The sequence below is a fragment of the Mustela nivalis genome, assembly GCF_964662115.1.
Source record: "Mustela nivalis genome assembly, chromosome: 1".
NCBI classification, from domain to species: domain Eukaryota; kingdom Metazoa; phylum Chordata; class Mammalia; order Carnivora; family Mustelidae; genus Mustela; species Mustela nivalis.
In genome coordinates, this window is record NC_139020.1 from 190,580,596 (window position 1) to 190,606,298 (window position 25,703).

Below are 25,703 nucleotides of genomic sequence, written 5' to 3' on the forward strand. Positions count from 1 at the left end.
TAGAGTTTTCAAGATATTCAATGCACAAAACTGTTGGGGCTTCATAAAATGGCTCGTGCTCATAACTTGGAAGCCTCTTGCTTATGCTTTTGTTTTTGGGATTTTGTTCATGCTTCATGCTCTCTGCAACTTATTTCCTTGGCTTCTATAATCTTTATGGTGGAGAAGTTGCCTTTTTCAGTCACTTCAATGAAGAGAGATGCCAGAGGAAGGTACTCAGGCCTGGTTTAGGGCAAACAATCAGCTGAAGACTGTGTGGTTAGAGGAGTGGTCCATTTTGCATAAAATGTCTGTTGGGCCCTGTCCTTGGCAAAGGGGACAATGAACAGTATCTTTTAAGTTGGAAAGAAACTATAAAAGGTGTTGACTATAGGAGGTGTGCTCAGCTTCTTCCTTCTCCCACAAAGTGACCCTAGAGCATCACCATAGAATCCACGTGACCTCTGGAACGCAGTTTCAAATCCTCTGGATTTTTATAAACTCTAAGTTACTTCCAGCTCTAAAATTACCTGATTATATAGTAAAGCCTTAATTATCTGAATTCAGAATTGCCTCATTTATTCAAGTTTTTTCTCCCTGATTGAGTAATAATATGCTCATTGTTGAAAACTTGGCAAGAAAGAAAATTATAAACATTAGAAGACATCACTCATAATTATACCAAGAAACAAGTGCTATTAATAGTTGATATTTTCATTAATGCTTTTTTTTTTTTTACATAATTCATATCTGTCAAGAATTAATTTGATTGTTAGGAACAGAAACGCTCTCAAATAAATTTAAGAAAAAAGATTGATTATAAGGATTCTCTTGGAACCCAGTTGCAGGAAGCTGGAATGAACCTCATGGGATTTGGAAAGCCTCAGGCATTTTGCCTTTGTTTCTCCGGAGCTGTGTGGTCTTTTGTCTCTGCTTCTCTTTGCCAGTCTGTTCCATTCTTTGTGCGGAGACTGGTTTCTTTTGCAAGGGTCTCAGTTTCTGCTCCTCAGTTTCTCTTGATTTTGGATTATTGTGATACTGATTTTAGCCAAACTACTTTTATATTCTGGAACCAGGCTGAAGCTCAATTCAAATACTAGAATATCTGATTGGCCCAGCATGGGTCAGGTGCTCCCTTTTGTTCAGTCATCTGTTAGGAAACCGCGTTTCAGTGACCATAGTGGCTACTTGTAAAAGGAGGAGGGGACACTTCCAAAGCACGGGATGGGCAGCAATACCATAAACAGATTTACTATCAGAGTCTGCTTTTTTTTTGTTTTTTTTTTAAAGATTTTATTTATTTGCCAGAGAGAAAGAAAGAGAGCACAAGCAGAGGGAGTGGCAGGCAGAGAGAGAAGCAGGCTCACCACTGAGCAAGGAGCCCAACTTGGAACTCATCCCAGGACCCTGGGATCATGACCTCAGCCAAAGGCAGACACTTACCCAACTGAGCCACCCAGCAGAGCCCAGAGCCTGCTTTTATTGATAAACATTTACCAGATTTACCAGATCATTAAAGACTCTTTATTAGTACAGTTTTATGGAACATAATTTATTTAACCATTTTTCTTAATTTGGATATTTAGTGGTTTTCTTTTATCTTCACAGTGTAGAGAATTATTTGCTACCCGTACACACATTTTAGAAATGTTTTGAATTTCTGAGCACCTTTAAAGATTTATTTATTGATTGATTGATTTTATTTGAGAGAGTTGAGGGGGTTGGAGAGAGGGGAGGAGCAGAAGGAGAGGGACAAGCAGACTGCACTAAGTGTAAAGCCTGACTTGGGGCTCCATCCCACCTCGCTGAGATGATGACCTGAGCCAAAATCAAAGAATTGGACTCTTAACTGAGTGAGCCACCCCACTTGATTGATTGATTGATTGATTGATTTGAGAGAGAAAGGGAGAGGAATTTTTGAGAGCCTTTAAATCACATGAACTACACAGTGGAGAGTTTTTATCAAGAAAGGAGGCTATCTTTTGTCAAATGCAGAATCATCTGGTTCTTGTCTTTTATTAGTGTGGTGTGTCACATTGATTTGCAGCCCAGGAATAAATCACACTTGGTCATGGTGAATAATCCTTGTAATGTACTGGTGTTGGGCATTAAGGAGGGTACTGAAACTAATGAGCACTGGGTATTGTATGCAACTCATGAATCACTAAATTCCACCTCTGAAACTAAAAAAAAAAAAAAAAAGAAAGAAAAGATTATATAATTCGTTAAATAACACTGCTCTAAACTAAGACAAAAATCATACGAACTTACAGAGTGTCCTAGGAAGTTGACATTTCTCTAATGTGTAATGTGAGGTCACCTCCTGAACCTCTCTAGTCCTTGATTTTATAAGAATTGAGGCATCATTAGTAGCTTTTCCTCCTTGAAGTCTTTATCAACTTAACAACTCTTTGGACAATTTCAGTCCAAAATTGAGATTTGGGAGCATCCAGTTTAAAAGGGAGAGAAACAACCCTTCACACAATTGCCTTCCTCTTTCTCAAAAAAATAAACAAGATAAAAATAAATAATAAATTTTTTTTAAAAACAAGGGTTTTTTTTTGTTTTTTTTTTTTTAAGATTTTATTTATTTAGTCAGAGAGAGAGAGCGAGAGTGAGCACAGGCAGACAGAGTGGCAGGCAGAGTCAGAGGGAGAAGCAGGCTCCCCGTGGAGCAAGGAGCCCGATGTGGGACTCGACCCCAGGACGCCGGGATCATGACCTGAGCCGAAGGCAGCTGCTTAACCAACTGAGCCACCCAGGCGTCCCAAGTTTTTTTTTTTTCAATAAATTTTTTTACAAAAGGGAGAGAGCATCTGGGTGGCTCAGTTAAGCATCCAACTCTTGATTTCAGCTCAGGTTTTTACCTCAGGATGGTGGGATGGAGCTCCCAAGTTGCGCTGCGCACTCAGTGCAGAGTCTGCTTGTCCCTCCCCCTCTAGTAAAGAGAGCACAAGCTGTTGGGTTTTGAACATCTGGTTGTCTGATTTTTGGCCAGTTTCTTCAATTTTCTGAGTCTCATTTCCCTCAACTATAAAGCAGAAAAATAATACCCTAAGAGTGTTGTTGGAGATACTAAGAATGAGAATGCATTTAAGAATTAATGCCTGTCATTTAATGGTTGCCCAAATGTTCCTCCCGTATTATAGTGAGTGTCCTTGCACGTTCAGTAATCAGTGTAGGACTGCTCTTGGTTATTTTCTTACTCTTACTATTTTACCTTAAATTGATTTTTTTAAAAAACCCCACAGTTTTAGATGTGAATCCCAAGTATTTAAAGTACTTCCTGGGAGGACAACTGGCTGGCTCAGTCATAAGAGTATGCAACTCTTGATCGTGGCCTTGTGAGTTTGATCCCCATGTTGGGTGTAGAGATTACCAAAAAAGAAAAAAAAATGGGGTGCCTGGGTGGCTCAGTCCATTAAGCGTCTGCCTTCTGCTCTGTCATGATCCCAGGTCCAACCCCACGTTGGACTCCCTGCTCAGTGGGGTGCCTGCTTCTCCCTCTCCCTGCTGCTCCCCCTGCTTGTACTCTCTGCCATTTAAATAAAATCTTTAAAAAATATATATATATGTATAATGAAAAATCAAAGTTAAAAATAAAGCAGTTCCTGGAAATCAAGTCTATAAGGTTTCATTGGCTGATAATCTATGACATAGCCTATTTGTGTGTACATATAGATTGTATTCCACCTCTTGCTGAAAATAATTTGAACCCAATGAAATAATCTGTAAAAAGCAGGACAGTTGATCATTAATATATTGTGTGAGTCCTGATTTCATTTGGATTACTGATCTCAGCCTCCCTCTGCCCCCATACACACTTTGTTTATTTATTTATTTGAAAAAACCTAGAGAGAGAACAGGGAGGAAGAGGGAGAAGATGACTCCCTGCTGAGCAGAGAGCCTGACCCAAGCTTGATCCCAGGAACCCTAGATCATGACCAAGCCAAAGGCAGATGCCTAACCAACTGAGCCACCCAGGTGCCCCACAGTTTTTTAAAAATAAAAAACAAAAAAGCTCCAAATTGAAGATAAAGCTCTGCTATGGGGTGAAGGCAAACTTCTGTACCATTTTTAAAAGAGCAGTTAGAATTTTTCTCCCCTTTCTTTTTCACTTCTGCTTTTTGCCTCTTCCTTTTTATCCCCTAGCAGGGTGGAGCCTGAGGTATTCACTATAGTGTTCTTTATCTTAGCAAAGTTTGTTTATTTTTTTTTGAGAAGGGTGAAGACTGTTGTGTGAAGGGTTGTGTCTTTCCCTCAGACTGGGTGCTCTATAACCCCAGTATTTGCTCCTCTGCAAGTTTACTGTTTTAATCAAAGCAGGTGTTTGGTGTAACTGTTGCTGGACCGTCTCATCGAACTATCTATTCAGCAGATGCTTACTGGGCAGCTACCATATCCAGACACAGTTGTGTTTTGGAGATAAAGCTTTGATGAAGCCTCCCTTCATTGAGCTTCCAGTCTAGCATGGACGGTAGGCCATTAAACAGTGAGGGTTATAATAGGAGGGTTTGCAGATGCTAATAATGGCCTTTAAATTTCCTTGTGAACTTGTAGCACTTCATAGTAGCTTGATGTAGTTTTGTGGTTTGAGAGTTGAAGTTTGAGTAATCTCCTGAGCTTAGGCTCCCAGATAGTACAAGGGCTTCTTCAGTGCTACTGATCTCTGGTTCTGTTATGAAATTATATAATCCCAGTATGGAGGAATCTGGGATGTTCCTCCCTCCAGTTAGTTCACAAGTGCTTTATGTTTTCTGTATTTACTATGATGAATGATGTGAAAAATGGACAATTGTATCTAAACTTTACTCTTATTAGAGAAAAATGCTTCATGGTCCATTCCATGTTCAAGCTGACCATGTTTTCTAGTAATATAATTTAGTTTAGTTCTTGAGTGAGCTGGAACCTTAGACTGAGGTCCAGTCTGTTCTGACACTGTGATGTCAGGCTGTTTTTTCCCACTCCTTGAAATAAGTAGACATTTTTTTTTTTAAAGATTTTATTTATTTATTTGACAGAGAGAGATCACAAGTAGGCAGAGAGGCAGACAGAGAGAGAGGAGGAAGCAGGCTCCCTGCTGAGCAGAGAGCCCGATGCGGGGCTCGATCCCAGGACCCTGAGATCATGACCTGAGCCGAAGGCAGAGGCTTAACCCACTGAGCCACGCAGGCGCCCCAATAAGTAGACATTTTTATTGCAGTATAACATACATGTAGGAAAGCATACAAATCCTGAGTTTGGTAAATTTTCTTTCTTTTTTTTTTTTAAAGATTTTATTTATTTGACACCGAGAGATCACAAGCAGGCAGAAAGGCAGGCAGAGAGAGAGAGAGATCACAATTAGGCAGAGAGGCAGGCAGAGAGAAGCTGGGGGAAGCAGGCTCCCCACTGAGCAGAGAGCCCGATGCGGGGCTCGATCCCAGGACCCTGGGATCATGACCTGAGCCGAAGGCAGAGGTTTAACCCATTGAGCCACCCAGGCACCCCCTGAGTTTGGTAAATTTTCATAAAGTGAGCATATCATTTCACTACTCTAGAGATCAAGAAACAGAATGTTATCACTGCCCCCAGAAATTTCCCTTATGTCTTCTTTCAGTCATGAGCCATTGCCCCATCCCCCTAGACCCTGGCAACCACTCATCTACTTTCTCTATGGATTCTCCTGTTCTATACATTTCATATGAATGAAATCATAATTTCATTTTGCATTTTTTTCTCTGGCTTCTTTCACTTAGTATAATATTTTCAGAGTTCATCCATGTTGTAGTATATGTCAGTACTTCATTCCTTTTTATGACTGAATTTTATGTATTAAAAGGAAATATGACATTTTGCTTATCCATTCATCATTTGATGAAAATTTTGCTTTTTTTTCTACTTTTTGGGTATTGTGAATAATGCTGCTATGAACATTTGTTTTAAGTTTTTGTGTGAACATATGTTTTCACTTGTCTTGGAATGAAATTGCTATGTAATAAGGTAATTATGTTTACTTTTTTGAGAAACTACTAAGCTGTTTTCCAGGGTGGCTGTATTTTCACATTTATTTTAGTAATGTGTGAGGGTTCTAATTTCTCCATATCTTGTCAGCACTAATTCTTGTCTGTCTTTTTGATTACAGCTGTCCTAGTGGATATGAGATGGTATCTTATTATAATTTTATTTGCATTTTCCCTAATGACTAATGGTGCCAAGTGGCTTTTCATATGCTTATTGGCCTTTTGTATATCTTTTTGGAGAAATGTCTAATCAAATCCTTTACCCATTTAAACATTGAGTCACTTGACTTTTTTATTGAATTGTGAGAATTCTTTATATATTCTGTACCTTAGACCCTCATCAAATACATGATTTGCAAATAGTTCCTTCCATTCTGTGGATTGTCTTCATCTTCTTGGTAGTGTTCTTTGAAACACAAAAGTTTTAAATTTTGATGAAGTTCAGTTTCTGTTTTCTTTGGTTGCTTGTGCTTTGATTATATCTAAGAAGCTATTGGCTAATCCACAGCTATAAAGATTTATTCCTGTGTTTTCATATAAGATATTTGTAGTTTTAACTCTTACATTTAGGTCTTTAATCCACTTTGGGTTAGTTTTTGTATATGATATGAAGTAGAAGTGTTACTTTTTTTAAAACTTCATTTTGATATAATTTTTGGCTTACATGGAGTTATATAAGTATTTAGATTTCTCTGAAGTTAACATTTTATATAAACATAGTATAATAATCAAGACAAAGAATTTAACATTGGCATGATACAATTTACTAAACAGAGTTTATTGGGAGTCATCAGTTTTTCTACTAATGTGCTTTATCTGTTTCAAGATCCAATCCAGGGGCGCCTGGGTGGCTCAGTGGTTAAGCTGCTGCCTTTGGCTCAGGTCATGATCTCAGGGTCCTGGGATCGAGTCCCGCATTGGGCTCTCTGCTCAGCGGGGAGCCTACTTCCTCCTCCTCTCTCTCTCTCTGCCTGCCTCTCTGCCTACTTGTGATTTCTCTCTGTCAAATAAATAAATAAAATCTTTAAAAAAAAAAAAAAAAAGATCCAATCCAGTTCTCTACATTGTATGTAGGTATTATAACTCCATAGTCCTCTTCTGTCTGTGGAGCTTCTCAATCTTTCCTTGTCTCTCAAGACCTTGATTCTTTGGAGTACTGTTCATATAGTTTATAGTCTATCTTTAAATTTTGTTTCTTTTCTAGTGTGTAGGTCATGATTAGTCTGAGGTTATAAATTACTGGGAAGAATACCCCAGATACAATGTGTCCTTCTCAGAACATCATCTCAAGAAGTACAGGACATTAAAATTAAAATGTCTCATTATTGGTAACTTTAACCTTGATTACTTAGTTGAGATAATGTCTGCCATGTTTATCCACTGTAAAGTTCTGTTTTTGTCTTTGTAATTAATAAGTGTTTATTGTGTTAGAAATTGAACTGCACAGTATCTTGTTTTCTGCTAATTCAGCATCCACAAGTGGATCTTAGCTGCAGCAATTACTATTCTGGTGTTCTAACCGTGATTTTTAAATTTTCCTTACTCCTATATTTATTAGTTAGAATTCTTTTATGAGGATGAGTTGTCCCTTTTCTCTCATCCATTCATCCATCCCTCTATATCAGTACAGACTGAGGGATACTTATTATTTAGGTTATAATCTAATACTATCAATATTTATTTTGTTAATCAAATCATTATAGCTTTGAGCATTGGTGCCTTTTTAGGTTTGCTCCTGTGTCCTTTAATCCTGCCCCCCTCCTTTTTTTGAACACTTCTTTTTTGGCACAACAAGATGCTCCAGGATTATCTTGTATTTTTCCTGTCCCAGCCCTGTAATCTGCTACCTTCCTAAGATGCCCTGGTTCTTTTTATTTCAGAATGGTATTTAGCAATCAGCATCTCAGTGTTAGGTATACTCACTGCTACTGGGGTGTCATTGCTTTATTTTTCATATTAAAAAGCCTTTTAAAAGATATTATGTTTAACATATCTTAAGATATTTTCCAGCCAGTTTTTAAAAATAACCAGTACATAACCAATTGAAAAATGTAGAGTTGGTTTTTGTTTTTTGTTTTTTTTTTTAGTTGTTTTTGTTTTTTGCCTGTAAATAGTTTCCATTTTCAGTTTGGAATGAATATTCTTGTCTAATCTTTGAAAACATAACTTCTTAAAAAATATTTTATTTTGGGGGCACCTGGGTGGCTCACTTGGTTAAGCATCCAATTCTTGATCTCAGCTCAGGTCTTCATCTCAGGGTTGTGAATTCAAGCCCTGCATTGGGCTCCATGCTCTGTGTGGAGCCTACTTAAAAAAAATTAAAAATAGATAACTGAATAAGATTTTATTTTTAAGTTATCTCTGCACCCAGTGTGAGGCCCAAACTTTCAACCCCAAGATCAAAAGTTGCACACTCCATGGACTGATAGGCAGCCAGGGTTCTTATTAGTTTTGAAATTAATCCTCTTTTTAATGATGTTTTGATGATATTTATATGTGATTAATGTTAATGTAGGAAATCAGGGCAGGCCTGGGATGGCCTGGGATGTAGTCTCGCTGGGCCTGAGATGCTAGGGTAGGGTTGTGCAATGGAAACAGACACTGAATGACATGACAACAGGCAAGCATCCATTCACAGATAACTGGGATGCATGACAGGCATGAATTTTCCCCATGTCCGAGTGGTACTAGCAGTAAGTTAACTGGTGTTCCTAATTTTCTTTCTCCTGGGACCCATAATTACTTCTGCATTGAGGTGGGAATGTTAGGATATGCAGGGGCAAGTGGCAGATAGACATAGCTTTGAAGAGAATAACCTGATTTAAAAGGTTTTGTAATACTCTTTTCCAGTAGGTATATTATTATTTTTTCCCCGGGGTACATTTTTCCTATTACATCATGATGTGAGATATTTATGCTATGTTACCATTTTTAGGCCTTAATAATGATATCAAATGAAACTTACTTTTTTCTTGGCTTATTACTTGGCCATCTCTCCCTTATTTCTTATAACATGGAAGATCTTAACATAGGTAACAGAACCAGGGTGACATTAGCTGATGCTCTCTGTCCCCCTTTGATGCCTCCCAGGAATGCCAGTGGCCTGGGGGACAGAGATGCCTGGACTTGAGCTGTGGAGAGAGGAAACTTCAAGCGAGAGGCGTCTCCAGGTACTGGGGCCAATCCACAGTTGATTAATGCCTGTATAGTTATCAGGAGCTAACTGACTAAACTAACATTGATTGCCCATACTTAAATTTATACATTATTTTTTACAAGATAAATTATGTACATAGATAACCTAGTAATGGTTGCAATTTGTGCAGTTTGAGATACTTGGCAGTGGTTACTTTTTAAATTTTTCCCTGGGGAGTTTAATTGAAGTTTTAAAATTAAGTATGATTTTTTTCTATTTTCTTTTTTTTAAAGACTTTATTTGACAGAGAGACACGGTAAGGAAGGGAATGCTAGCAGAGAGAGAGGGAGAAGCAGGATTCCCTCAAGCAGAGAGCCTGATGCGGGGCTCAATCCCAGGACTGTGGGATCATGACCTGAGCTGAAGGCAGAGGTTTAATGACTGAGCCACCCAGGTGCCCCTCTATTTTTTTTTATCTTCAGTACACTGTGGACATTTTCATACCTATAACATATAAAGGTAAATTACTCCTTTTTGAGTATTTCATCTATTCTGAATTAGAACACTGGGCAGTCCTAATGGAGTACATTAAAATGAAATTCTAGAATACTCTTTGATAATCTAGTACAATCAGAGTTTTTAAAGGGCAGACTTGATAGTTTATATAGTTCTTAGATCTTTTTAGCTTACTTAAATATATATAGCATACTTAAACCCCTTAAATACACACACACACACACACACACACACACACACATTATATATATTCAAGCTACTCATATATGTGGGTAAAACATACCAGCATTTTTTTCTATATTGTCATGCTGGTATTTTAAACCATACAAGACCAAAGTCCAGAGGAACCATTGTGAAGTCTTTAGGTAACAAAAAAGTGAAATTTTGTATATTTGCTTTTGAGTTTATACTTTAATTTCAGGAAAGAAAAATCTGAAGGACATTCACATAAAACTGAGCTTAGAGTCTAAGGTAAAGCTATTACTACAGGCTGCTAAATATACCAAGATGACAACTCTGGTATAATTTACATGTAATGAGAATTTCATAAAATAGGGCTAAATAGATTATAAGTTTGCCATTTCTGCTTGAAAGGTAACAAGGTGAAGCAAGGGAGATCTATGTGTGTGTGAAGAATAATTACATATTATTAAATATTGTGGTGTTGAACTAATTTAAGGGTATAGCCACTTACTGAAGAAATATATTTTTAGTGTTTACTATGCAGCAGAGACTATTCTAGGTATAAAAATAGAGTAGTGAGCAAAACAGACCAGATTCATGTGTTCATGAACACGGGATGCAAAAGCAGAATAAGTAGAGAGAATATTGGCTTTGGTGTCATTCTCTCTTCCAGAAATGGTAGATGGGTTTTCATGTAATGTATCAGCTCTCTAGATCCTCCCCGTAGCCCTAGATTGAGAGAAGGATGATATGCTACATCCTAGCTAGTGGGGAAAGAGGGCTGTGATTGCACAGTAATGATCACTGCTAAGGGTGGAGTGAAGAACGGTGGCTTGTGTACTTTGGAATGAGACAGGCCTACGTTCAAGCCCACCTCTGGCACTTACTAAATAAGTAAAATTCAGAAGAGTTATTTAACTACTGTGAACTTGTCCCCTCTTCTGTAAAGACAAGGAGAATTGACAGAATTGTTGTGAAAATTAAAAACTCTGGAATATACTCATTAAGCATTAGTTCTCTCCATCTTTCTTCTTACTTTAAATTTCTTATATATACAGTGGAGATACTGTTACTGGCCTTGTCTATTATTATGAGGACTAGCTAAGTGAAATAAATGTATGAAACCATTTAAATATGGTTTATAATATGATACTACTATATGTTATATCTGGAAATGGAAGATTATTAGGCTTTGGGGCAGCTGGGGAATGGGAAGAACTCATGAATTCTTCCAGAAGTGGGAAATCATGGATCCCCACATTAGCAACCCAACATTAACATAATTTAGCTACTCTGTGTTGTTTTCTCCCCTTTTTGCCATCAGCCACTAACCTGCTGCTCTTTTTTTTTTTTTTTAAAGATTTTATTTATTTATTTGACAGACAGAGATCACAAGTAGGCAGAGAGGCAGGCAGAGAGAGAGAGAGGAGGAAGCAGGCTCTCCGCGGAGCAGACAGCCCGATGCGGGGCTCAATCCCAGGACCCCAGGATCATGACCTGAGCCGAAGGCAGAGGCTTTAACCCACTGATCCACCCATGCGCCCCAATCTGCTGCTCTTAATCTCTTTTCTTCTTTAAATTACCAAGAGAGTCTGGATTGGTCCACTTGAGCACTGTATTCTTTTGGGCAGAATTTTCACACCCAGCCACATCTAGGTAGTTGGTTGACTGACCTATAGAGTCACTGCCTTTGGGTCTGGTGTTTACTAGTGCTTATTCTGACAGGAGTTGTTCTGCACTATTCTTGCTTCCTTTGCAGTGGCTTTGGGGCAGGAGTGTCCTCAGAAGGTGGCTATGATCACTACAGGCACTAAACTGACCTGTCCTAAGAAAATGCAATGACTTTTTTAAGGGATTGGAGGAAATTAGGATAGATTTTATGGTGGGAGATGGCCTTTGAGATTTCTTAAACTATAGATAATCATTTTCTCTTAACAGCTTTTCTTTTTATAAGTAGGTGGTATTTACATTACTTCTTAGAATCGATTGACCATCATTATTTCTTGAGTACTACCCAGCTGATAGATCGAATTCTCTTTAGCTTTTCAGTTTCCAAAGACAAGACTCAGTAAGCTTTAAGTTACTAGTAATTCAGTTGGTAAATTATTCTTGATAAACCAAGATTTCACCATTCTTTTAGAGGTAACTTTGACTCGGAAATTTTTTTTCCTAATATAAATCCAGCTCAGTTCTCCCAGTTTCTCCCATGTGTCATTATTGGAAGTTTGCGAACTATTTCTTGAAACTATTTAACCGTAGCCAACCAGTACTAGAAGTACCTGCTAATGTCTAAAATATACACTTAGTATATTGTCTAACAAGATTTAATTCTTTTTCTTCCAGGTAATTTATCCTCAGCATTCCAAACTTACTGATAAAGAAGTAAGTAAAAATATTGCTCCATATAGTCTGCTGTAATATTCTGTTTGTTTTTATTGGTGTGTGTGTGTGTGTGTCAGTATATATAGCTTTTGTTTTCTTTTTCAGAAAACCAATATTTGCTATTTGTCTTTTCCAGATTCAAATTCAGGTAACTATTTTTCATGTGGTATTTTTGTTGAATTTTTTACTAAGCATATTGATTATACTCTTAATATATGAAAATGGTTTGAAATAGAATGTTAGAATGCAAATTCAGTTTCCACCTAAGAAGTCAGTGATTGTGATTCTCAGTTTTATGATGCCAGTCATGTCTTTTTTTATTTTAGTTTGTTCAACTTTTAAAATAACTTACGTTGTAGTGAGGTAAAACATCAAGGAGCAATAAAATGTTGAAATAGTGAAGAGATTGAAAACCAGCAACATTGGTGTGTTTGGGGATTTATAGTAGGTAGTTTACTTTCAGTTCAGGATTTGGAAGCTTACCAAGAACAATGTAAAAGCAGTGAGTTAAAACACACACACATACACAATAGGGTGAATCTGGTTATGAAGCATGGCCATCAATTACTTTAGTAGTTTGTGTGCGTTAATATACATAAAGCATTTGGAATAGTGCTTAGCATATAAAAAACACTGTGTAAGTGTTTGCTGTTACTATCAAGTTTGTTTTTGCTGGTCTTTTTCAAACTCTCCCTTTGTGTGGTCCTAATTGTTGAAATCTTTCAGGTTACCTCTTATGTTTCCCTTTCAAAACAGCTTTTCAGGCTTCTAGTGACCAGAACATTCCACATCTTAGACCACACACAGTTAGAACCCTATGAAGCAAAGGCACTCCAGTTCCCTTTCCTTTTGTGGTTACTTCTAATGTCCTATTAATTCAGTTTAGTTCATCTTATTTGGGAGATTTGATATTTTAATTTTTAAACTAATTTCTCCTTTCCTTATAAATGCTTCTAGAGTTCTTTCCTATATACATGTGCAATTCAGGTTTTAGGAATTATGTGAAAAAGAAATGGTATCTTGGTTTAAAAAAAAAGAAAGCCTTTGAGAAATCCCAGTAGGACTTGTGTTCTAACCTGGAATTATTAGAATCTCTTGGTATGTTTGCCTATTAATTAAATAATGATAGAGAGGTCCTATAGGATCATTCCTCATTTCCTTACAAAGTTCACGCATGTACTTCTGAATGTAGTGAGTGTTGGATTGGACTTCCAGGACTCGGGGTAAGCTGAGTTTTATGCATTACAGGTTGAACTGATTTTATGTGTTTGGAGTCACAGTGGATTACACTGCACACTCTTCTCTTTCAGATCACAGCCGGTTTTCATGGCTCTTTTTCACCTCTCCACATGATCTTCAAGGCTAAGAAGCTAATTACATGTTGTTTGGATAGACTTTTTTAATTTTTAGTTTTGTAGTCAGTCCCTCCCTGTGTCCCTTTTAGTTCAAATTTAGACTCAAGTGTAACTCCATGTAAAATCAGAATTTGTTCAGTATTTCAGACATTTGAGTGATGTTCAGATGTTTTGTAATGCCTTCCTTATAAGCTGCACATCAAATGAATTAGGGTTCATTTTATTTAAAGTATGGTGTAAATAAAATTGACAAAAGGTTTTAAAAAGGACACCTTGCCATCTTAGGAGATGAATATTAAGCTAGACAGCAGTAGGCTGTGAGTTTTATGTGTATTTGAGAGTGCTCTTCTAAGTTGTTGATTATCCAGTTTGTTTCACTAATATTTATGAAATGCATGTTGGGATTCCTTTGCCAACTTTGAAGTAGATTTAATTTTTCCCAAAATAGCTTTTATTTGTTAAGGAGGGAAATCCAGGTACAGTAGATCAGTCTTTAGGAAAGAATCATAATTTAAGTTTTGTTTCCATGGTGCACACTTAAAAAAAGTAAAACAAGATTTAGACTCTCTGGTATGCAGATAAAGAAGAATGCTTTTGGGATTCCCAGTGGAGTGATTTGCCAGTTCTCCATTTCCTCCACCTGCTGTCCACACAGACCTTAGATCCTGTGACTTTAGAAAAAAATTTGGGTTAGTTTGTTTTTAGGTTTCAATATCTTGGTGCATTTGAGTGAATGTTATCTTTAGAAGCCACATTTTGGATTTTAAGAAACAGATATATAGCATCTAGAAATATAAGAAATGCTGAATTTTGTGAAAAAGAAATAATAAAACTCTCACAGCTATAAATCCCTAACCACCCGGCTCCATTCTCAAATCATGGGTATGCTGTGAGAACTTTCCAGTGACAAGCTGCACTCACAAGCAGAATTGTACAGAATTGGTCAGAAAGATAGTTCAGCAGGTCAAAAAGGCTTTAGGCATGTTAGCCTTGTTAGTTGAGGTAAATGGCTCCTGTTTTGTGTTTCAGAGGTCTGTCTCTTTACACACTGAAGGTTACTAAAGAAGTATCAACTGACAGTACAGATTGGCAACCAGACTTTTTTTTTTTTTTTTAAGATTTTATTTATTTGACAGAGACAAAGTGAGAAAGGGAACACAAGCATGGGGAGTGGGAGAGGGAGAAGCAGGCTTCCTCCTGAGTAGGGAGCCTGATACAGGGCTCCATCCCAGGACCCTGGGATCATGATCTGAGCTGAGGGCATACGCTTAATGACTGAGCTACCTGCTCCCTTTTTTACATTTGCCATGCAGAAAATGATATCTAGGAAGCACAAGGCAATCCTGATACCCTACAACCTCATCAAAAATAGATCTTTATTGTTAGTATGAGCCATGCATTTTCCTGCTCTATCATATTAAGTGTCTCAGAGAAATCAGTGTGTATTTCTCGGGTGTTTTTTTTCTTTCTTAAGAAAATATTTTGGGCTTTTAGTTTTAATTCCAGTATAATTAACATAGAGCATAATATTAGTTGCAGGTGTACAATATAGTGATTCAACAATTCTGTACTTTACCCCATGCTCATCAGTGTAAGTGTACTCTTTAATCCCTATCACCTATTTTACCCATCTCTCCACCCATCTCCCCTCTGGTAACCATCTATTTGTTCTCTATAGTTAAGAGTCTGTTTCTTGCTTTGTTTTTTTCTCTTTTCCCTTTGTTTTGTTCCTTAAATTCCACATATGAGTGATATCGTATGGTATTTGTCTTTCTCTAACTCATTTCGCATAGCTTTATATTCTCTAGATCATCCATGTTGTTGCAAATGACAAGATTTCATTCTTTTTTTATGGCTAAGTAAGATTCCATTGTGTATATATAAATGTGCAAGATGTGATTTGTGTGCATGTGTATGTGCATGTATACACACCATCCTCTTTATGCATTCATTTATTGATGGGCACTTGGGCTGCTTCCATATTTGGCTATTATAAATAATGCTGCAGTAAACATAGAGATGCATATATCCTTTTGAATTTGTGTTCTTTGGGTAAATACCTAGTAGTATGATTACTAGATTGTAGGGTAGTTCTATGTTTAATTTTTTGAGGAACCTCCAAACTGTTTACCACAGTGGTTATACCAATTTTCATTCCCACCAACAGCGCACAAGGGTTCCTTTTTCTCCGCATCCTCACCAGTACTTGTTTCTTCTGTTTTGATTTTAGCCATTCTAACAGGTGTGAGTTGATAACTCATTGTCGTTTTGATTTGCATTTCCCTTTTGATGAATGCTATTGAGTGTTTGTTCATTTTAAAAATAAAGAAAAAATTTCTTTTCTTTCTTTCAAAAACAGAGAACAAAATACTTAAATGTCTTCTAAAGGGAAAAATTGAACAATCAACATATAAATCTCTTGAACTAAAACAATGCTAAAAGTATTTTCCATTATCTCAGGTCTCATGTATTCTCTTTATTTTTAAACTATCAAGAAACTGATTTCACTTATCCTCCAGTCCCCTGTGTTTCTTTCCTCTACCACCAAAGGAATATTAATTTCTATGATTGCATTTAGGTTTATATACTTAGTTGCTTTTTAAAAACTTAAATGTGTTACCAAGTTTCTGCTTCCTTTGTTAAGAACTTCATGTGCTAAAGAAATATAAGTACTTCTTTGTATAATAGTAAGTAATAAAATCCTGAGCATATTTCATATTTAGTATAATCTTATTAGTTCTAAATATAATAACCAGAAAGAATTTCAGTGAAAAGCTACTTAATGTGTCTTTTACTTTTTAGACTATTTATGGTTTTTTGTAATTATTGCCAGTTCAGGTAAAGTTTACATATTTTAAGAGGTTTGCTAGAAGTGGTTATGTTTAAAAACTTTATTAGTCAAAACTTTTTGGAGTATCTGGGTGGCTCAGTCATTAAGCATCTGCCTTCAGCTCGGGTCATGATCCCAGGCTCCTGGGATCAAGCCCCATATTGGGCTCCTCACTCAGCGGGAAGCCTGCTTCTCCCTCTCCCACTCCACCTGCTTGCGTTCCCTCTCTCACTGTATCTCTCTCTGTCAACTAAATAAATAAAATCTTCAAAAATAAATTTCAGGGAGGATATAGTAAAATAGGTAGAGATGCATGCCAGACAGCATGGGTCTTAGTGTGCTAGTCACATATTATAGCTTACACAGGTAACTAGGATTCTTCATTAAGAGACTTTTAAATATTTTTTATAATTTCTACAGTAGTAAATATTGATGAATGATTAACCACGCATTAAGGTAGCTGTGATGTGTTTGGAGATGTTGGCAGCTGAGGACCACTTATTAGATATTATAGCATCATTAACAAAGAATACAAAACATATGACAAAGATAACTGTATTATGTTTTTAGAGGCTTGAAATGATTATCTTAAATCTGGTACAGAAATCTAAGTAATTTCCATGAGTGACTAATGAAATTAAAGACATTCTATGCAGACAGATATGAATATAGGTATCATTTTTCTGTAGAAACACTTCACAGAATTATATCACTGATAATGTTAAATTTAGATAATTGTTGACCCATACTTGCCAGTTCTAAATTGGCATTTCAAGACTGTTCTTATAACTATATTTCCCTATATTACAGTGAGGCAGTGTCATGTGAGAATTGCAAAAAAAAAAAATTGTAGCATATTTAAAAATTGCCATTATTCTGATTTTAAGAAAAGCAAAAATAGAGTGAAAAAAATAAAAAACTCTTTAAATTAAAATGATGAAAATAGTGAATCTCTTACATGGGCACTTCCTGAGTCTGCTATATTATGTTTTTTAAAAAAAACCTTCCCACTGTGAAATGTAAAACACACACACGGTCTAGAAATAGAACATTGCCAGTGCCTTAGAAGCCCCCTCATGTCCCCTTCTGAGCACTATTTCCCACCCCCTCCAAATGCAACCACAGTCCTGATTCTTACAGTGATAAGTGTCTTGTTTTTCTTTATACTTTTATCACCCAACCATGCATCCCTAAACTCTATAGTTTGCCTGCTTTTAAAAAAGAAAAACAAGCAACTATATAAATGGATTTGAACAGTATATATTCTTTTGTATTTGGCTTCTTTTTCTCATTATTATGTTTGTGAGTCAACATTAAATGCAAACAGTTTAAAGATTTTTTAAATTAAATGGGGGAAAATAGGAATAGGAAAAATAGTAAAGAGACCTAGGAGTTTAGATGTATGTTTTGCTAATGGCTGTGCCTCTAACCAACAAAGATGGCTTTGGACAAGTCACTTGAACAATCAGAATCTCCAGTTTTTCTCTAAAACATAATAAAATGGGTTTAAACAATTCATAGGACCTTTTTAGTGCTAACATTTGGTGAATCTGGATAAAGAAATGTTATACTATGCTATTCTTAATTACTTTCATTTTTGTTTTCATTAGGTTGTCTTGGAGATACCCAGTTTTGTTTTAGATTCCGACAGTCTTCTGGAAGGAGGGTGTCACTGCATTGTCTTCTGGATCATTATGACAAAGATTTACCAGTTTACTTAAAGGTTGGAAAAGTAGTAATAGAAAAATGTCCTCGTGAGAGGAAACTTTAGAACTCAGCTACCTCTTAATAGCATTCAGAAATATTTTGCTTTTGTCTTATTACTATATTATAGTGCTACATTTCCTAAGTGAGTCTATTGTATAAGGATTCAACTCACGAAAGAAAGGAACTCTATAAAGTTACTATTCTTGAAACACATAATGCCGTTGTGAAGTATAGAAATTGATCAGAATGTTGAGGTAGTTTTCCTTCAATTTTTATAACTCTTTGTTTAGATGTGGAGTTGAGGTGGTACTATACCAGTAAATATCACTCAGAGTTGAAGATTCCTTACTTCATGATATAATTATAATTGTCTCATTTTGATTTTTTAATGAGGTTTGTTTTACACTTATTATTTATTAAAGGCAATTTTAATAATTCAGATGATTTGAGAGTGTTGTCTCTTTCGGTATTCCACATTTCTGTCTCTAACTGCATGAGGAACATTTCCATCTGCATGTCCTGTCAGCACATCCAGTATGAAATCATTTACCTAAAATCAGCTTTTGCAGTTTACCTCCCTGGTTCTTCTAATGACCGGAACCCTCTCCCAGTTAGCAAAAATATTACTGTCAAAATGTCTTATAACCATCTACTTCTTTCCATGACCTTTTGATATTGCTATTAACATATTCTTTCAACTGTTTTCTGAGAGAGTTACAGTTTTCTGAGAGAGTTCCTTGTGCAAATGAGGGAATTGAGGGCTGTTGAGAAGAAACTTGCCCAAAGATAACCCATCTTTTGCGGGTTTTTTCCAATGTCATGTATTTTACACAGTGTTGCTAGCTAAAGTATACATATATATTATATAAAAATAAATATAAAAGGACTGTCTATTGCTTAAGGAATAAAGGACTAATAATAGTACTGTTTCCTCATCCTCACTTTTTGGGCCTTACAAATTAAGCACTTTACTTTTCCAATTTCCAACTTTATCTCCTTTCTGTACAGGTACCATATTTAAGCCAAACTGAACTATGTGCTTTGTCCTGAGGTAGCTTGTAATTTTTCTGTCTGTCCTTGTTTTTGCTCAAACTCCTGGCTCTATAAACCTGGAATCTTTGCTTTTATTTAAATCATATCCATCCTGTGCCCACTTTAAAAACACCTGCCTCCATGAAATCTTTACTGATCTGCATAGGCAGCTGTAATCTCTTCCCTTTTGGCCTCCTTGTAACACTGTGTTTTTTCCTATATACCCGCCTTGAGCTTTGTTTTCATCCCTCTTTAGATTAAGAGCTCCTTCAGGAATTGTATTTGAAGCATTTTTTAACTTCTCTAATATGTAATACAATGCCTTGTTCTAAGCAGGTGGTTAATAAATATTTGAGCAAAGAGTAACAATCCAATTAGAAACTGGGTCAAAGTTTATTTCATGAGGTTACAAAAACTTCTTATGTTTTTTGGAATGTAGTTACTTTCAAATTGTATTTTGATAAACATTTCGGTGTTTCATTTCTATTAGGTAAAAATAGAACTGGCTTTGTAAGATTCACATTGGCATTTAACTCCTTTTTTCTCTCTCTCTTGAAATTTTACAATAGGATACTTCATTTTACTAGGACTATCCCTAACTCTTACTTATAGGCACAATTAAAAAAATATATAAGTAGCATTGGGGGAAAACAGAATTTGATTGTTTTCTGACTTCCATTAACTAGTACAAATATGAACAAAGAACATAAGCTGAGTAAACTGTAGTGGGAAAAATCTGACTTCAGTACTTTAGTTATAATTATTTCCCCTTTGGGCAAGCTAGCAGGTTTGGATCTGCCAGTTACTGTCATGATTATTTGTGTTGGTGGAAAAGCATAACTAGCTCTTTGTGTATACCTTATATTTCAGTTCAGGTTTATAAAGCAGCATGATGTTAATAATAAAGGATGGCAATATGTATTTTTTTATTTGTCACTTCTTTCATAGAAGGATCCTGCTTATTTTTATGGATATGTATATTTCCGACAAGTTCGAGATAAAAGTCTAAAAAGAGGCTACTTCCAGAAGGTAAATTTCATATACACTAAGGAAAAATGCTTTTATATTGTGGCTAAAAAAATAGAAATTGTAAGGATGAATAGTCTTTAAATGATATTTTATCTTTAAACATACTACAACTTACGTTTTATTTTTGTCTTTTTTAGATTATAGACACTTGTCCCTAGATTTTTAACTAGTAGTGAATTTTGCCATTCTGCTATCTCTGTGCTAGTTTCCTGGTGGTAAATTATAGATATTGTATGAAACTCCCAAAGCCAGAAGAATCTGCTTAATTTTCACATTTTGTAATGAGGGAAAGGATAAACAGATGATTGTAATATTATTACAACTAATAAAAGCCCGCAGTATCTTTTTGAAACACCTAAGAGTCAGTAAATACACTGTAGCAACATCTTAATCATTACTCTTTCCACTCTAACTGTACAGTCATTTTATTTCCTTAAAATAAATTAGGGGGACCTAACCGGCTTAGTCAGAAGAGCATGTGACTCTTGGTGTTGGGGTTATTAGTTCAAGCCCCATGTTGGGCGTAGAGATTACTTAAATAAATAACTTTAAAAATATTTCTAACCACCATTTAAACAAAAAATTGGTTCTGATTTAATCCTAATTAAAGGGACACACCTTTACTTTTTGTAACTAGAATGTGCCTTGACTACTACTTGATATTGGATGGAAAAATAAAAAGTAGTTTTCAAAAAACATGGATGAAAAAGATGGGCATCATCCATATTTGAAGTGACCCAACTATAAAGTTACAATTTATTTTTTTTAAGATTTTATTTATTTATTCATTTATTTATTTGAGGGATGGGGCAGAGAGAGAGAGCGAGCATGTGGTCAGGGAGAAAGACAAGCAAACTCCACACTGAGTGCAGAGCTTGATGTGGGGCTCCATCCCAGGACCACCTAGGCACCCCAAGTCACAATTTCTAAGTATATGGCTATGACTATTGAAAACTAAAATACAACAGTCATAGGTCTTAGTTTGAAAAAGCATCACAGTTTGCTCCTTCTGTATTAGGAGAATTTCATCTGGCTAATTCTGATACTGTTTTGCTAATGTAAATAGTAATGAGGCCTTAGAAATTATCCATGACATTTGTCTATTAATAGGAAATTATGAATTCACACTTTTGCTGAATTTAGCTCATTAGTAATTGATTATGTAAGAAATGACAAGTTTAAGTTATAATCATTAAGAAAATTTAAAAAACAAACATGTTTCTTTTTTCTCTCCAGTCCTTGGTTTTGATCAGCAAACTTCCTTATATTCATTTTTTTCACACTGTGCTCAAACAGATAGCACCAGAGTATTTTGAAAAGAGTGAACCTTATTTGGAAGCAGGTAAGTTAAACACTGTGTGTTAGATACCTTTATGCAAGAGTTTTAAAAATTTTACTGGAAATGGCTGATAAATATAAAGTTGACATTCTAAAAAAATTCGTTAAGAATTTTAAGGGCTCCATGATAGGAGAGAGGTATAAAACTATTCTGCACCTCTTCCTACGAACACAAAAGACCTTATCTTTTAGTACCTCCTTTTGCAACATAGATGATGCCTATTTATTAGGGTAATAATAAACAAATACGGAGTTGATAGCTCTGCTTTTTGGAGTACTATTTAAACAGAAATCTTTGTCACTTTATAGAGGCCTCTATCAGGTGGTATGCTTTTGGTAGCTAATTTTAGTAGCAATAAGTAAATAGGAAAATTCCCTTTAAACCTGTTACTTTGTTGCTTTCAAAAATTGATGAACCAGTTTATATCCTAGACCACAGGTATATTTCTGGTGAAATGTAATATATTTTCACTACTTTTACTTTTCTTTTACCTTTTATCTTCCACCTTCCCAGTATATTTTTCCTGCTCTATAGAAAGGAATTCTAATTTCTCATGTTTCATTTTTCATATTTTAATATTGGAACTTATAATAAGGAAATATTTTATTTTTCAGCTTGTAATGACGTTGACCGATGGCCTGCCCCAGTGCCAGGGAAGACATTACACCTGCCTATTATGGGGGTTGTAATGAAGGTAATATCTTTTATTTCATTTGTCTCATTTTCTGAGGAACTCTAGGAAGTTCATAGATGAGTTTTGCTTTTTAACTTTCTAGTGATGTCCAGTCCTGTTACTGCTTTCACTTGTATGTGAAGAGTTACAGAGGTATCACACTTCCTTCTGCTGTACAGAGCCATTAGTCACACAACTCCAGGGGCCACCTATTTCATTTCATCCTGTAGAGTTTGCACAAAGGTATCATTCTTACTTAATACATGTGAATGTAAATCCCACCTTCTAGACTTCTGCAACTCTGTGGCCCTCCAGAGACGATGGAATTGCAGAATGCTTTGTAGAATTGGCTATGAATTAGTAAAAATTAAAAGAAATGAGAAAAGCCATTGGTTCTTAGGTTTGAATGATCTTAATGTGTAATGCCAGACCAAACATGTCCATCCCAGGGTATTGTGCTCTATTCCCTTCTCCTTTCTTTTCCATTCCTTTTCTCCTTTCTTTTCCTTTCCCTTCCTTTCCTTTCTTAGTGTAGTAACATTTTGCTCAAAGGATTTGTATGAATGTTCCCTAAGTGCTTTTGCAATTCATTTTCAAGTTGGACTTATTTTTGCAATGCTCTGTTTTTATATCTACTCATTTCTGTAGGATGTGTTCTGTTTTTTTCCCCTGGGAGATCATAAAAAGTAGTACTTGTAACTCTGGGTTGAAAGTTCTCATGGTTTCCTGTTAGATTTATCCCATACTTTGGCAAGCTTGAGAGGGTGTGTTTGGGTGTGTATGTATTAATGAAGCAAAGACTGGAACAATAAACAGGAAGCAGTATGAAGCTGATGCCCTTTTTCTGTTTTCCAGCACATTTGCTTCTCAGTGGGTTAGTGATTTCCATGTGTATGGGAATATGGAGATTTTGTTTCACTTACCTTCTTTTTTATTTTATTTTATTTTATTTTTAATTTATTTATTTGACAGAGAGAGATCACAAGTAGGCAGAGCAGCAGGCAGAGAGAGAGGGAGAAGCAGGCTCCCCACTGAGCAGAGAGCCTGATGTGGGGCTCGATCCCAGGACCCTGGGACCATGACCTAAGCCGAAGGCAGAGGCTCAACCCTCTGAGCCACCCAGGCGCCCCTGTTTCACTTACCTTCTGCTGTGACTAAAGATTAATGAGACTGTAGTTGTAAAGTCTGATACAGATACTTTGTTTTTATGGCTTTTTAGGCATTGCTGAGTATACTTTTTTAGTGGTAAGAGTGTTTCTGATCCCTCATTGTAATGGGACTCAGAATTATATAAAGGACATTCTTTTGTAGCCAAAGTTAATTTCTTCTCTTTCTCTTTAAGGTACGGATTCCCACATGTCATGACAAGCCTGGGACAACTCAAATAGCACAGTTAACTCAGCAGGTAGTGTGGCACTGTGGTAGAATAATCTACCATAAATAGTCTCTTTAACTGAATTCTTAAAACTAGCAGATGCAGAGTTTCTTGGGTATATGGTATATGTCTGAATATTACTGAAATACGCATTAAATAATTTTGTAATAAGAACTCAGAGAACTCAGAATTTATATTGTAACTATGAGGACTAGGGGAAAATATGTAAATCCTCTCATCTTCTTAGAAGAGAGGTCAACAGACTTTTGTTTGTAGGAAACTCAGTCAAAAGGATTCTGTAGTTATGATTGTCTTTCATTTCTCCTAAAGCTACATCTGTTCATGGGTGGGGTTGAATTTTTTATTTGAAATGTGTAACTGGTATATTAGCACTCCCATTGTTTGAATTGAATTAAAATGGAAAGCAGTAGGAAAACTAATTTTGCCTGTTGTATTATGGTAATATTTCAGGCAGTTGTGAATTAATCTACTATCTGATTGTTGGGTTAATGCTTTATCCAAGGAATCTGTCATCCTTGACCTTGTACTGTGTTAGGGGAGATTGGTAAGACCTATTCTCTTTGTGGCTGCTTCTGGAGGAAGAGAATCTTAAAAGATAGATTACAAGATGGATATTGATTACAAGATAGATATTTTATAAGAGATAAATGATAGAAATCAATTTCTATAAATTTTAGTGACATTTTCTGTATTTTTTTCTTTTGTATCTCAGGCAGACACACATATATCTGTTATTTTACCTACTGTTCATGAGGTGGATCTTTTCAGGTAAATTTTATTAACTGCCTTTTCTCTTTTACTTTGTGATATTGTTTTAAATTTCTTTAGGAAATGAATGTTCTTAATTGTGGATAAAAATGGGAAGAGAAAGGGGAAAAAATCGGAAGAAAGTAGTCATTATGTTTCATATATTGTAAATCGGTAGTTCATCCCTTACTGTATATTATGAGCTTTGACAGGGAGATTTGGATATGGACTGGGTATTACGTGGTAGAAACAAATTATTTTTTGTTTGGTTTGATGTGAGAATGGCATTGTAATCATGTAAGAAAACGGACTTACTTTTTAGAGATGCATTTTTAAGTACTTTGAGATGAAAATTTTCATTTTAAAATACTTCGGTAGGGTGCCTCGGTGGCTCAGTTGGTTAAGTGACTGCCTTCAGCTCAGGTCATAATCCTGGAGTCCCAGGATCGAGTCCCACATTGGGCTTCCTGCTTAGTGGGGAGTCTGCTTCTCCCTCTGACCCTCCCTCTTCTCATGCTCTCTCTCATTCTGTCTCTCAAATAAATAAAATCTTTTAATAAATAGATAGATAGATAGATAGATAGATAAAATACTTCAGTAATGGGCACCTGGGTGGCTCAGTCAGTGAAGCATCTGCCTTTTGCTCAGGTAGTGCTTCTGAAGTCCTGGGATCGAGTCCTGCATCAGGCTCCCTGCTCAGTCGGGAGTCTCCTTCCACCTCTCCTCCCCTCCTCTGCTCCTGCTCTCTCCTTCACTCTCTCTGTCTCTCAAATAAAAAAAATCTTTAAAAAATAATAATCAAATAAAATTAAATACTTCGGTAAGAAGTGCCCAATTAACTCAGTTGGTAGAAACTAAGACTCTTAAAATACTTCAGTAAGAAAAAAATTAATGAAGTAAAAATGATAAAACAGTGTTAACTCGAGATGATATATAAATGGTGGTTCTTACATAATTGTCTTTATTTTTCTGTATGTTTGAAATTTTTCAAAATGCAAAATAAAAAAAGGGAGAGTGAATCTAGCACTGAAAAAAGAAAAGGAAAACGTACCAGTGCCTGTGCCTTACCCAGAACAGCTGAATAGAAATCTTAGAACTGGTATGCAAGTCCCAGCTCCTAGGTGGTTCTGATGTGTATCCCAGGCTGAGAAACCACTGCTGTTGCCGAGCAGTTATTAAATAGTAATACAAGCAATCAGGAGTCATGCAAAAGACTTAGAATGGGATTTTTGGTTTGATTTTTGTGAGTTTGATTTTTGTGTGTATATGACCTTTAAACTGCATGGAATATTGCTTCAAAGAGTGATTTATTTTGTATGCTTGATTTGTTTTATATACTTGGCTTTAGGGCAACCCAGTAATCCCACTTTTAGGAATTCACCCCAGTAAATATAAAA

General features: G+C 36.1%; 1 protein-coding gene across 8 annotated transcripts in view; it reads left to right on the forward strand.

Annotated features, from left to right (window-relative positions):
- Nucleotides 1–25,703, forward strand: part of DENND6A (DENN domain containing 6A) — a 61,704-nt gene that overhangs the window by 3,129 nt on the left and 32,872 nt on the right. The window contains exons 2-10 of one of the 8 annotated variants that reach the window (XM_082739289.1): nucleotides 9,072–9,151; nucleotides 12,160–12,198; nucleotides 12,304–12,346; nucleotides 17,994–18,106; nucleotides 20,071–20,151; nucleotides 21,388–21,493; nucleotides 22,105–22,184; nucleotides 23,506–23,568; nucleotides 24,272–24,327. In XM_082739289.1, the coding sequence (XP_082595415.1) occupies nucleotides 9,074–9,151; nucleotides 12,160–12,198; nucleotides 12,304–12,346; nucleotides 17,994–18,106; nucleotides 20,071–20,151; nucleotides 21,388–21,493; nucleotides 22,105–22,184; nucleotides 23,506–23,568; nucleotides 24,272–24,327 (659 nt within the window). In that variant the 5' untranslated portion in view covers nucleotides 9,072–9,073. The remainder of the gene's footprint in view (nucleotides 1–9,071; nucleotides 9,152–12,159; nucleotides 12,199–12,303; nucleotides 12,347–17,993; nucleotides 18,107–20,070; nucleotides 20,152–21,387; nucleotides 21,494–22,104; nucleotides 22,185–23,505; nucleotides 23,569–24,271; nucleotides 24,328–25,703) is intronic. The other 7 variants (XM_082739290.1, XM_082739287.1, XM_082739288.1 and 4 more) reach the window with 7 other exon arrangements.